Source organism: Stegodyphus dumicola, chromosome 3, assembly GCF_044657685.1.
Source record: "Stegodyphus dumicola isolate Sdum_Otavi_A_Nest chromosome 3, ASM4465768v1".
NCBI classification, from domain to species: Eukaryota; Metazoa; Arthropoda; class Arachnida; order Araneae; family Eresidae; genus Stegodyphus; species Stegodyphus dumicola.
In genome coordinates this window covers 122,624,204-122,638,689 of record NC_140770.1, presented here as the reverse complement: position 1 = coordinate 122,638,689, position 14,486 = coordinate 122,624,204, and the positions used below count along the sequence as shown (strand labels likewise).

At 34.0% G+C, this 14,486-nt stretch overlaps 1 protein-coding gene across 3 annotated transcripts in view; it reads right to left on the bottom strand.

Moving 5' to 3' along the window:
- The window catches only part of LOC118201087 (putative serine carboxypeptidase CPVL), a 542,277-nt gene that overhangs the window by 257,596 nt on the left and 270,195 nt on the right, over positions 1-14,486 (bottom strand). The window contains exon 1 of one of the 3 annotated variants that reach the window (XM_085813268.1): positions 4,139-4,363. The exons of the other annotated variants lie outside the window; for them this stretch is intronic. Coding sequence (XP_085669394.1) covers positions 4,139-4,171 — 33 coding nt within the window. The 5' untranslated portion in view covers positions 4,172-4,363. Of the gene's footprint in view, positions 1-4,138; positions 4,364-14,486 lie in introns of those variants that run through there. 3 annotated transcript variants of the gene reach the window in all.

Genomic DNA, 14,486 nt, shown 5'->3' with positions numbered 1-14,486 from the left:
TTGCTTAATTTTGATATTGTCTTTGTTTTTCAAAAGTAATTCAAAAGGCGTGAACTTAGTGGCTTGAGATGTAGTGCTATTTATGATTCTCTGCACAGAAGGAACATGTTTAAACCACTTTTCGGGATCTTCTAAAGATAGCTTAGTTAAGACGGGAATTAAAATATCATGCATACGTTCAATCTGTCCATTTGCACGTGGAACGTCCGTAATTATTGTGCTGTGTTCAATATTCTTGTCAAGACAATAAGTTTGAAATTCAGTTGAAGTAAAAGCTGCAACCCTATCTGAGATAATGCGTCGGGGTTATCAAAAGTTGTTTGCTGTAATTTCAATTTGTCGACAGCAGCTTGAGTGGTTGTTGATTTAACAGGATAAAGCCAAAGAAACTTTGAGAATGCATCAAAAACTGTAAAAAGATATTTGTAATTCTTGTTTGTTGACGGCAGTGGTCCCAAAAAGTCTATATGATAAGTATCAAGTGGTGTATCGCCTTTTGGAATCGGATGAAGAAATCTTTCCGCTTTACCAGCCTTTCTGGAAGAAAGAATGCAGGGTACGCAGTTCAAAATGATTTTTTTTTAACAATCGCAGATAAATTAGGGAGGTAATATTCACGTTTAATAATGGATTCTGTTTTGAGAGCAGAAAAATGACCTTCAGAGTGAACATTTTGCACTATTTCGGTTTGCATTGCCTGAGGTACAACTAATAGTTCTTGGTCTTCAACTATTTTATACAGAACACCGTTCTTTAAGGAGTAGTCATCTAAAGGGGCTTTTTCTAAACTATGTTTGATTCCCGTAATGAAGTCATCACTTGATTGTGCGTCAATAATCTTTTGAGTGACACTGTCAATGGCAATGAACATGACAGGGAAACGACTTAGAGCATCTACATGTTTCATAAGCTGTCCAGAGCGGTGTTTTATTGTGTAATCAAAGTCTTCAAGGTAAAGAACCCATCAAGCAATTCTGGGTGTTATGTCTTTTTTAGACATAGTTTTTTTTCAAAAGCAGCGCAATCTGTAACAATATCAAATTTTGTTCCGGCTAAATAATGTCTAAATTTTTTAAGGGCTTCAATGATGGCTAGGATTTCTAGTTCATAGCTGGAGTATTTCTCTTCTTGGGGGGTAGTTTTCTTGCTCATATAGTAAATTGGGTGGAAGGAACCATCAGTGCTTTGTTGCAAGAGAACAGATACGTAACTGTATTTACTTGCGTCACAATGAAGTTGAAGCGGTCGTCCTTGTTGGTAAAGGTGCAGAACAGGATCACTGGAAAGTGCTTCTTTCAGTTTTAAGAAAGCGTGCTATTGGGCAGGACCAAACTCAAAAGGAGTGGACTCATGTAGTAAGTCACTGAGGGGTTTTACAATTTTGGCATAACGTTGAATGAATTTTCGAAAGTAACCAGTTAGGCCAAGAAAACTTTGAACCTGTTTAGCTGTTTTGGGTTCAGGAAATGACTGTACAGCGTTTGTTTTGGATGAAGGTCGAATGGTGTTATCTTGAATAACATAACCTAGGAATTAAACTTTTTTCTTTAGAAATTTGCGTTTCTGAAAGTTTATTTCTAGAAAATAGTCTGAGGCAAGTTAAAGGACTCGTCGTAATTTTTTAATTCCGTCGTCTTCGTCCTTAAATGGAATAATTATATCATCCATATAAATTATAACAGTCTGATCACTAACGAGAGGTCTGAATATGGTATTGATAAATCTTTGAAAAACGCTAGGAGAGTTGCACAGTCCAAAGGGAAATTTAAGGAATTCATACTCTCCTTCATGAGTAACAAATGCAGTGTATTTGCTGCTTTGGGGATTCATGGGAACATGAAAAAAGCCGTTTTTCAAGTCAAGAGATGTAAAGACCTTAGAATTCTGTAAATTATCAAGAATTTGCTCGATAAGGGGTAGAGGAAATTTGTCTTTCACTATTTTCTTGTTAAGACGTCTGTAATCTATACATAGTCAGTAAGATCCATTTCGCTTTTTGCAGAGAACAATAGGGGCAGCAAAATCGGAGCAATTAGGTTTTATAATTCCTTCGTTCAGCCACTGCTGGATTTGAGCTTCTACAATACGTTGTTCGGCGATAGATAAGCGTCGAGGACGTTGACTAAATGGGATTTCATCCGTTAAAATTAAAGACATTTGCAAATCAGTTGTTTTGGTGTTATTAGGTTTGTAAGCCTAAACTAGGTGTTTGATTTCTGTGCGATGATCTGGATTGGTAAGATGCGTTAAATCAGGAGAATCAGGTTCATCGAAAGTATTTACAATATTAATTAGAAAATTATGGTCAGGAGTTTCTGATTCTATTAGTTTAATACCATGCTTTCCAATAGAGAATTCAGCTTGCTGGATACAATCACTTCCAATAATTGTGTCAACAGATAGGAAATTATCTTCAATAACATGAATGTCAATTTTAAAACTTGTATTCTGAATTTTGAAACAACCTGTGAAATATCCTACTGGATGTACAATGCGATCACCAAGTCCTGATAATGTTATAGAAGATTTTTGAAGCACTGGAGAACTAATTTTTTGATATGTTGATCTGTTAATTATAGTAGCTTGCCTGCCAGTGTCAATCAATGCTGGAATGATAACGTCAGAAATATTGATGTGAATCATCATAGAATGTATAGGGTGTGATTGTACGACAACTTGATTGGGAATTGTCTCTGATTTTTGTGACGATGGAGGTGATGCACGACTTGGTTTCTGAGTACAAGTAGACAATTTATGGCCAAATAAATCGTATGAAAAACATTTAGGTTGTTTATGAGAACAATTAGAACTTTTATGGCCTTTAGACCCACAATTATAGCAAACTATAGGTTGGGTAGGCTGCTGTGAGATTTTGCTCTCTAATTGATGAGAATTATTTTGTTTAAATTTCAGATCACTAGAAAATTTAGCATGTTTGGAAGCAGACACAAGCTTCTCATAAATTTTTAACTTATCTTTGAATTCACGTTGCAACCATGTAATAAAATTTTGTCAGGGTTTTCTGGAATACCATTTGTCACATAATCAAAAATAGAAGACATATCAATTTGACCTCTAGAACCAATTTCTCGCATAGCCATAAAATAATCGAATAAGGATTTGTTTGGCTTTAAACGTCTTTTAAACATCAGTTTATGCAAATCTGCACTGTTAAGTTTAGAAGAAAATTCTTCTAACAAATATTCTTTTAACGTAGTAAAAGTTTTGACACCGTGTAAAGAATTTACAAAAGTTTTAGCAGAGCCTGATAAGCATTTTTTGGTGAATATAATCTTGTGAACATCATTTGTAATTCTGTCAGTTCAAATAATTCTTTTGTGTCAGTTAAAAAAGATTCAATTAAATTATCAGAAGAACCATCAAAAGGTTTAATACATTCGTATAAATCACGAAACGTTATGCTGAATTGTTGTTCATTTACCAGCGATGACATGACAGGCGTATGATGCGTTTATGTAAACAAATACTAGAGCTGGAAGTCTGCGCGTTTTGGCTAGCTGCCAAGGTCGAACAAGTAATTGACTGCGTAGTGGTTTCAAAATCTGTTAGAATCAGAATCGGAAATAGCATTTTCTAATAGCAAATCGAAATTAGTTAAAGCATTCACATTTGTAGTATAACATTCATCAGCGGAAATGGCACATTCTAAATTCAGAACATTAAGAATCGAAATTAGATCAGCCAGAGAGAAAATATTTAATAAACGTTCCTTAACTTCGGCAGTGTGAAAAGAGTTATCGAGTCCTGTGAATTCACGAAGTCGTTTGAGATTTGCTCGGTCGCCTTCTTGACCAAACACAAATTTAAATTTATGTAGTAGCTTAATTGCTTTCGTGGAAGGTGATTTTAAGGATTTAGCGATATGTGGTATATCATTTAAAGCTGACATTGTCACAACTTAACTATTTCGGAGAACACAAGTGAGAAACAAGTTTATACAATAAAATGAATATTGAGTTTCGATTTCGAAAGCAAAAGTTCTGGTTTGAACACAATACGTTCTAACGGTAAAAATATAGTTTCAGTTCATCAAAATTGAATTCAAAGATTCTTTAATTTCACTTCATCAAAATTAAATTTACAATATGCTTTATTTGATTCTTAAAGATCAGCTTACCTTTACTGAAGAAGAACCGGTCGAAGCGCCCATGTAAACTCGGCGTCTAGGGGATTTCTACGCTGACGACACACATTTAGGTGACTAAGTATTTATTTAGTTATTGATGGAGATACAGTGATGAGTATTTACAAATGAAAGAAAGAGTTATAATTGAGAAGTTAACAGCTTCGCCATCTATTAATACGTCTTAGTCGAAAACATGACTGTTCTCTTTCGTTTCCCTCGTCCATCTCTCGTCTCACTGCAATGCCGTTCGTTGTGTTGAGTTGTTGCACTCCTGCTACTCACATATATATATTGTTTTATCTATTATTATTATTTACTTACTTCTGTTCCTTGATCCTTGCTGTCTACCACACTTCTAATTTTGTAGTTAAGACTGATATTTGATACTTTTTGCATAAATTTTTCTGGAAAAGAATTCTAAAATATGTATGAAAAAAGTGAATTTCTTCACAAATTTTAGAATTTCGTTGGTTAGCATATTTTTCTTAGCGAGAAATTTTAGAGCAGGGGTTCTCAATATTTTTTATTCCATGCACCCGTTTCAGCACTGCACCCCTTTCAGAAATTCATTTTCCCTTCCTTTCCTAAACATGAAAAATAGCGTATACATTTATTTAGATTTACATGGTTTTTAACAGGTTTTATTAATTAAACAACAAAAAGTACAGAAAATGCTGATAAATATCAAAACTTGAACAAAAATACTTTTTTTAGGTAACTAATGCAGAACTAAATGCAAAACTGTTAAATGAAAGGTTGACAGCATTTCCCCCTGATACTGAATTCTCTCCTGGTTAAGAACCTCTGTTTTAGAGAGAGAAGAAAAATAAAAATCAGAGCAAAAAGTGCATCTCCTGAAATTATTGAGTGGGTGTATTTATTCAATGCTGGTAAGTCTCTCCTCTGGTTTCCAAAGGATTGCTGCTCGCAGTCATTGCCACAGTTTGTTCAAGGACTTCATTCATTCACTATTCGAAATTCCATTTTGGTAAGGGCATTTGAAGGTGAAGCGGAAAATGAGGAGTGAGTACAAAGAGCATTCCTCTTAGCACCCGGCAACCGATGGCATGATGACTCTTTTCACAACGAGAATTAGGATGGAAAAAAGCGCAAATAGTTCGCAAGAATTCTGGAAAGAGTTTGTGGTGATAATTTCTTATTTGATTTTTAACAAAAGTAAGTCTAATAGGAAGAAATTAAAACGTGTCTCTTTTTGTTTGTAAATTGGAGTAGAAAGTTTCCAAAGAGAATTGGAAAAACTAAAAAATGAAAAATAACCTTCAAGTATGTGTTTCGAAATGACCAATAGATTAAATGTTACTCAGTGGAAACATACTTAAATTCACGTTTCATAAACTTCTTTTCAATGACGAGCAACTACAATAAACAAGATTTTAATGCTACTTTTTATACAAATTTGCTTTTGTGCAATGATATACGTCCTTTTGCAAGAAAATGAATTTTAACGCAATTACACATATATTGATTTACATTTTTTTCATAGGAAAAACTAGTTCTCATGTTTTCCTTCTTCAGTGTCTCAATTAATAAATGTAACAGCAATGTTTTCTGGTTATAGTTATACCAAAAAAGAACGTTAACGTTTTATAGTTAATTAAACGATAATTGCACTATCAGAGAGAGATATTACAATTAAATTTCTAAGTGCATATAAATAGCAATAGTCTATTAATTACACGTTTGCGCACAATTACTGAATGTTTTAACAAAAATGGCTGGCTGAAATACGCAGGTTGATTTATAAAATATAATGCAGTTTTTTCGATTGGGCTGGCCTGCCACTGACTCCATGTTTGCCATCCTCTAGTAGTGCCATCTCTTAGAAAAAGTGGTAATTGCGCCACTGCGGCCTCGGTGCTCTTGAAGTTGGTATGTGACTTTAGGGATCAAATGAATTTCTCAAATATTGCAAAGTAAAAGCTGATTCTCATCTCAGAATCCAACATGTGAACCCGCTTTATAAATCCACTCTCTGGTTGGTCGCCGGATTTCCACATGCTAATACTCCTATGCAGTTAGGTTGTAGTCTGCAACAAGAACAAATAGAAATAGATCTATTTTTGCTCATTAAATATTTGCCATAAACTTTTTCTCCTGCTGAGCAGTTAATCTACGAGCAAATCGGAGTTCAGAATATCTTCAAGTTTTTAAGTAAAACGTTGCACTTAGGAACGAATTCTTTGAATGGATTCGCAAAAATAAGTTTAGGTTGAGTAGAGTTAAGGATGCCCCTTGGATTATCGCTAAGTTGTTTCATTTAAGGTAACCTGAGTAGTTGAATGTTATGGAAACTTTATTATGACGTAATTAGTTGCGTGATTGCGTCAATTTTAATGATGGGAAAAGATCTGGAACGTGTGTGTCGGATTTTGGATAAGAAGTACGTTGTTATTTTGTGGTTTACACGGTAAAATGGCTGAAAGATTAATCTGAAGTGTCTGTACGATTTGGAATAAAAGGAAAAAAGCATTCCCCTTCTCGCCGATTGTCACGTCTACGTGCCAGCAACGAACACACTCACTTCCCGGCCGACACGCAGGCGTGCCAGAGCATTTTCCCGTTCAGCCCCGACTGTCATGTATTTGTGCCAGTGTCCTGGAACGTTTTAAAAACTATAATTTCTGCCACAAGATGGCACTGTATGTCCATATGGTTTCCGATACATGTACATTAAACCTTCTACTCGAAATGAGAGAAGCATGACTCACATACACGTGTTTTTGATTATATAAACAAAAGGGGAAATAAATGTTTCCGAATGGCGTGATTTATGACGTCTCTTTAAATTCGCACGTGGTAGTTGTTTATTGTAAGTAGAGAAGTTTTATTTTCGCTAAAGCGTTGGGTATTTCGGTTTGCAGTCCAGTTTTTAGAAAATAATTAGATCTTGTTAGACGTGAATTCTTTCTGTTGTTACCGTTGCAATGTCGAAGCGTCGAAAATGTTTAACAGAGCATGAAATAGCAGAAATGGTGCAAAATATTTCAGATATTGATTCTGAAACAGATTCTGATAGTAGTTATAGTGATACTATGATATATTCTGATCATAAAGAATCTGGCGAATCTAATGATGACGAGGACATTTCGGACATCTGTATGCCGAGTACGTCGGCATGTCGGCATACAGATGTCCGAAATGTCCTCATCATCATTAATCCTTAATTAATTAATGTCCTCATCATCAATGTCGTTATTACGAGTGCAAGGAATGTAACGTAGGACTGTGTGTAGATCCCTGTTTTCAAATTTTTCATACGAAAAGAAAATTTTAAATAATATATTTTGTTTTCAGATGTATAATGTTAAAAGTCATAAAATGGTGAGTAATGAAAATAAAATGTGTAAAATATGCATTTAAACAAGAACTAAGGTAATTAAAGTATATATAAAAATATCTATAAAGCATAAGCGGTTTAAATACTCTATAGAGAATTATTAAACAATAAATCGGAAATTTCATGGATTTAGGCTTAATAGCAAAAAAGCCCCCGGCCCTGGACAGACGTTCGCGTAAGACACTGCGGGGCTCCGCGATAAGCGTGCGTTTGCCCTACCCTGCGCGAAGGAGTAACTGGTGTGTAAATGAAGGTTTACTTAGTAGCCATTATTAAGTGTCCTGTTTGTAGGAAGAAAATGCGTATGGTCGAACGTCGGACGATACCGGCACTAAGAAGGATATTTTTTTGAATTTATGTGGCAACGCCAGTATATAGATTACAGTTCAGATAATTTTAGGAAATTTTTAGATGCTGTTAAGGAATTTTGGTTGACTGAAGACACGTAAATTCGTAAATAAGGTAAGTGAATATAACCTTTGTGTAGTGCTAAGATGAATTTCCTTTTTTATGTTATTTCATTGTTTGATTTTAAATATAGTTTATTGAGATTATATATTTTTGTTGGACTTTTTATTATATATTTTTGTTATACCTTTGGCTTTTTAAGTGAATATAGATCGATGTGTACATGGTTACACAAAGCCAAAATAACAAGTCAAAGAATTGCACAAACTTGGTGTCCATGTACCGCCAATTATCACCAAGGGGTGCCCGTAAATATAATTTTACCTAAGTTTATTATGATACATTGTGGCTTATGTAATGTTACACAGCATCCAGTCATATTGTGGCTTATGTAATGTTACCCAGTCTCCAGTCATAACGTTCTAGTTAATGTGCAATAAGTAGTTGTGATAGTAGTATGCGATTGGCATGTAAAGTTCTGAATTGCATTTGCAAAGGCACGTTGACTGAGTAAGGCAAGTAATACTGTGATCTAAATTTATCAGGAAGTATGGCATTGCTCCTTTTATGTTCTCCTGCTGCAGGTGGCCAATACATCTAGCTGGCAAGAGAAAGACTTGTAATTTGAATCCCGGCAAGAGTACCGTTTACTTTTCTTGCTCTGGAAGTTAATGATCTGTACAAATTTCCCGATGTGTTCTATCACCTACCAGCTAAGCATTCTGACAGTATTTAACATTCGAATTTTCTTTAAGAAGAAACCCTTTACTTTACACCACTAAATACTATTTCGGAAATATTGGCGGGTAATAATTCACATATGTGAGATGCTTGTACCATTTATGCTGACCTGACCAATTTCCTCCGGTAACTAACTTTTTTTAACTTTTTTCTTAGCAGAATTCATTTCCATAGTTAGCACAATATAAGATTCAAAGAACTCAAATTTAATTTAGAAAAAGAAATACTGTTGTTAGAAATGCTTTGGAAAATTTAATTTTGGTTTTAAATTCTTCTATGAGAATCAATCAGGGCAGCGTTTCTCAAACTGTGGTGATCGAAGCCTGCCCTTGTGGTCGGGCTTGATTTGTAAAAATGTCTTGTTTGTAAATGAATTTAATAAAATTTTACGCCATCTTTTGTATGACCTTTTATAAGTACGTCGGCATACCTTGCAGATGTATTCTCGAAATGAAATGATCTAAATCTCTGCCCACAAGTTAATTCTTTGACTGCTCTCAATGACCATGAAAACCTTTTGAGAGGAAACTTGGTTTCTGGGCCCCTTGTGTAAAATAGAGAAACTTTACATCATTTTCAATTTTAGAATCTATTTTAGCAGAAAATAAGAGCGTTACTAGAAAACAATTATGCAATGACATACTTGTATGTTCGGTTATCGAAATTCTGAGGTCACACTTTGAAACTCCTTTTCTAAGTCGTAAATACAACAAATTTTCTTGATTCTTCCCACTGCGAGTTTGAAAATACCAAACTGTCTGTGAATGAAAGATGACAGTTAACTGAACTTTCTTATAAGACCAGACGTAAAATGAAACTCCAAGCAGAAAGTATTGTTATTTTCTTGACCTGTTGCCATTGAAAACGGAAGTGTACAATAGGGCTTTGAAATTATAATTATGTTTACTTGTACGTATCTGTAGGAGAATGAGGCATCATCACTAACTCATATAAAAGCAAATGACGGAAACTGACTTGACGTATGTGCCAATCTCAGTCTTAAGCTTTACCAGCATACAACCAAATACAGAACAGCTGAGCAAGAATCGGCAGGCTCATCCATATTTTTAATATAACAACATTTATTTAATTTTGATTTAATATGATAATTATTTAAAAATCTAATATCGTTGTGTCGCTGTCATACAATTTCATTTTCATAAGCAGTTTCTAGCAAAGGAAAGGTTGCAGTTCTGTAGCTCCTTACTCACCAGTGGCACGTGTAGACTAATTTTTCTTCCTAAAGTGAAGTCTAATCTCAGAAGTGATTACTTTAAGATCATGAAGAGATTCAAAAACCTTTAACCATAGACTAAGCGCGTGAGTGACAGGTTTTGCCCAGTGATATTTGTTGCTACTTTGCAACACAGAACTGAATTTCGGAATCGCGCCTTTTAGTAGCTTGTGTGGATTCATTTATCTGACAGTTAATTTTTATTTTAAAGCAACTTTAATTTGATTCTTTTCTTTTTTCAAACTACGTTTCATTTCTTGTTAAAATATCAAGAAACTAGCGCGCGTGTATTCAAATACTGCAGAAAGTAGTATTATTTATGGAAAGGTTTTGGAAAGTGATCTTAGAGCATGTTATGCCTGCTTGAAGGCCACGTTGCTTTCTTGATTTACTAGCGATTAAATTTCTGTGGTGTTGAGCGCTTATAGCCATTAGGCTTGTTACGCCGAATTTTACGAGTCAGAGCCATCCTGCGCGTTAAATTATCCTATGAGCCGTTAGACTAAACTTTAAACTCTGCATTTAATTTAAAGTTCAGCGTTATTTTTTAAGTACAGCCAAAAGTGATGGTTTCTTTCAGCATCGGTGCCATCTGTGATTGTATTGAGTTAATAAAGGGTTTTTTACAACCTTCTCTGGACTTTGCCGTACTTAAGACTTGAGGATAATTCCTCACACAGACTTTTAGTGTTTCGTTAGTTTATGCTTGAGAAAACCAAGAGGCGCTATAAGCTGAACGTTAATTGTTGGTGCTTGTTGTGACGATATTAGCATAAAAATGATTTTACTTGTTCTAGACGCATTTTAATAAGTATAATTGTGCAACATAAAAGTACGAGCCTATGGCAAAATTAAACAGCATTCCAAAAAATGAGTCCTCTGAAGGAATCAAGCAGTTGCTAAATTTGCCAAACGCTTGCATAGAATTACATATATAGCGTAATGAAAGATAAGAAGTGAGAAAATATTTTTCAACTCTTATATATGTACGAACTTAGTATCAAATACCAACTCAGATACCAACTTTTTCTACTGTTATTCTGTTCTTCTTACGAATAATAATTATCACTAATAAATTGTCTAGCTGAAAAATAAATTCAGTTTTCTGTGAATATGCATGCGTAGTAAAAACGTCATCTGTTGTTGACTTTATTCATTTTTTTAATCATTTACAATTAAATTTCAGCTTAATACAGGGAACTAATAATCACTTAATAATAATAAAGAACAGCATGTTTTCTGCAAAAGGAACATAGTTATCCTGACTAAAATAGCAATTATTTAAATTCATCTGCACGTTTTCTTAATTTTGCATTGTGAGATGTGTAATTCACATAATAGTAATCCGACTTAAGGATCCAATTATGGAATATGAACTTCAGTACGAAAATAAAATAATTAATTATAAAAACTACAGATGCTCTTTGAAAAAGAAAATTTTTGAAAAAAATTGTGCATCAGTGAAAACTCAGTGAAAAGAGAATAATGGAGATTAGAAAAAGAAATCTTGAGCTTGCAGAATTAACGAAACTAATCAACGGAACGGTCTAATTTGCAGGTAAACTAAATGAATTAACCAACGAATCCCTTTGTCGGAACGGAAAAAAATCGCCTTTCAGCACATTAAAAAAATAATGAATAACAAATTAGGAAATAAAACATAATAATTACTCCATTTTAGATTATATGTTATTAAATCTAATAGAGAAGAAAAAATCTTGTTTTCTTTACACTTAATAAAAGAAATAGAACATTGATCTGGTTAAACCCACTCTTAATTAAAAATTGAGCGTGACTCTTAGTGATTGACCTATTTAATAAATAATCTTCGGCAGTTATTTGATATTTCCTTTCATTTGGCCAGAATTCATTCCCCTTATATCAGATAATCTGGATTGCACTATGCTTGCCAACAAAGAAGATCTTGCAATCTTGCTTGAATTCTCGTTGTTTTTAGAAAAACATAGTTGAATCTGCTGCTCACCAATGTAAAAAGTAGCCGCTGAAACGCCCTAGTAGGTAAATAAAAGTCTGATGTGTACATCACATGACTTCCTTGTACGGAATATTAAATTATACGAACTTTTTCCTGCATTTCATTTAAAATTCTTTCCTCGAATTTCATTCGAGATACATTTCTCATCCAATTAATTCAATTCTCACTTCACAACAAGGCAAATAATGTATAAAAACTCGAAAAATCTTCATTAAAATTGAAAGATATAGAAAAACATAAAACACTAAATACAGTTAAAACAAATAAAAGAAAACAATTTTTGTAATTAAAATTACTCGTACATTTCTTCGCAAAAACAAGCAATTCGGCCAGCAGGCAAGAAGGCAGATTTTTCGGTGCCAAAACTAAAGGTTTTCTTTTGGCCTCACTCGGTAAAAAGACACTGAAGGTACAAAAAGAATTAATTCACTATTCCGCTAAGTTTCAAATGTAAGCAAATATGGCTGCTATGACAAAAAAAAATTAGGCTTAGCCCCACTTAAACAATATTTGAAGTGTTCATAATTCTACAACTATTGTATGCAGATTAACTAAAGGCATTAATCGGAAGATAAAAATAACATAATTATATCATTTTTAAAGAAAAAATACACAATTTGACAACATATAAGATTAAAAAACTGAGCTCACTCTTCGCGCCTTATGTAAATTTTGATTTTGTTCTCTGCAAGAGGGCTCCTGCTAGCGCCATGCTATAACTATTGTACGAACTTGTTCTTCTCACGGCCAATAAACGCAATAACGAACGTTTATGTCTACTTTGCATACATTCTACATGGTCCGTCGATAGCCAGCGCAATACGTTAGGATGGCGTGTCAAGACATTTGAACGTTCTAATATAGAAGGATATTTCGTGCAAAGAAAACGGATTATTTTGTGTCTGGATTGTGAGAATAGCACCTGAAACATGGAGTCTATTTTAAAGCAAAAGCGAATCATTAAGAGTAAGTTGACTCGCTTAATTTCACAAGTAAATAGTTTACAAATTCAAGAAAATTCTTTTTCTGTCATTGAAAGTGTGTGAAAATGATGTTAGTGCATTGGGTGTTGAAGTGAACAGTTTAAACGATAACATCTTAGTACTTGTTCTGACGCAGAGTTTAATAAGTATGAAATAGAAATGCATGAACTGTTTTTCAAATTGGATGTATTAAAAATTACTTTAAAGGAAGAATCAAGAAAACTTACTAATTCATGTCAAGATGTAAAGAATGCTAATGAGAATGCTTTAAAACTTCCTCGCCTAGAACTGCCAGCGTTTACTTCAAATTACGTTGATTGGATATCATTTAGGGATTTATTTCTTGCCAGTGTTGGAAATAAATATTTCTTGCCAGTGTTGGAAATAAAGTGACAGTCAAAATTTGCAATATCTTAAGCTTTCTGTGAAAGGTGAAGCTGCCGTTTTACTACAATCAGTTCAAATTTCAAACGCGAATTATGAAAAGGTGTGGAAAGCGCATACTGAACGTTATGAGAACGAAATAGAAATAACAAACGCAGCGTTGAATAAATTAATTTCACAGCCTGTTCTTAAACATTAATCAGCTTCAGGTTTGCGGAGATTAATTTATACAAGACAACAGTGTATTGATGCATTAAAAATCCTTAAACAGCCAATACAGCATTGGGATACTATGATTATTTTTCTGTTAAAATGAAAACTTGATCATGGAACACTAAGAGAATGGACGTTGAAGCAAACAAACGAAAACATTTCTGCTTTCGCTGAATTCAAACTCTAGTTGGGTAATTTATGCGTTCTTTGTAAGAGCAATTCTCATTCTCAATTATTTAAATGGGATAACTTTTAAAAACTCCCTATCAAAGAAAAATGGGATATTATTAAAAGGAATAAATTATATGCTAATTATTTGAAAGAAAGTAAAACGCATCTCATTTTTAAATGTCGTGGAGGCATATGTAAATCTTGTTCAAAGCCACATAATATAGTGTTATGTTCGAAAAATTCAAATGATAAAAAATTTCATACACCCTCGCAACTTATTATTATTGCTATTTAGTAGCTATTACTAGCAATAACGCCACGGTGCCCGTCACGCAGGCAGTTTTATTGCCTACTGCGGTTGTTTATGTTAAAGATATTAATGGCGATTTATGAAAATGCAGGATGTTAATTGAAACAGATAGCCAGGGCTGATTTATTTGGGAGCGCTGTGTAAATTTATTGCAGCTAAAGCGTACTAGTGCAAATGTAAGTATAAATGGCCTGAGTCGCAAAAAATTGGAATTTCAAGCTCAGTTCAATTACAAGTAACATCACCATTTTATAAAAATGCAAGCATTTCAGTTAATGCATTAATTATAACCCAAGATTACATGTGACCTTCCTACATATCAAGTTGATAGGTCTGTTTTGACAGCTTTTAACACTTGCGGTTGGCAGATACAAATTGCTTAAAGCCTGGCCAAATAGATATTCTTTTAGGCGCAGATGTATTTGACGAGATAATGCTTCATGGACGTTTCACTGTTCCGGGACATTCATTAACAGCCTTGGAATCAATATTCAGTTGGGTCATTATCGACAAGACGAAATGTGTATCACAAACAATTATA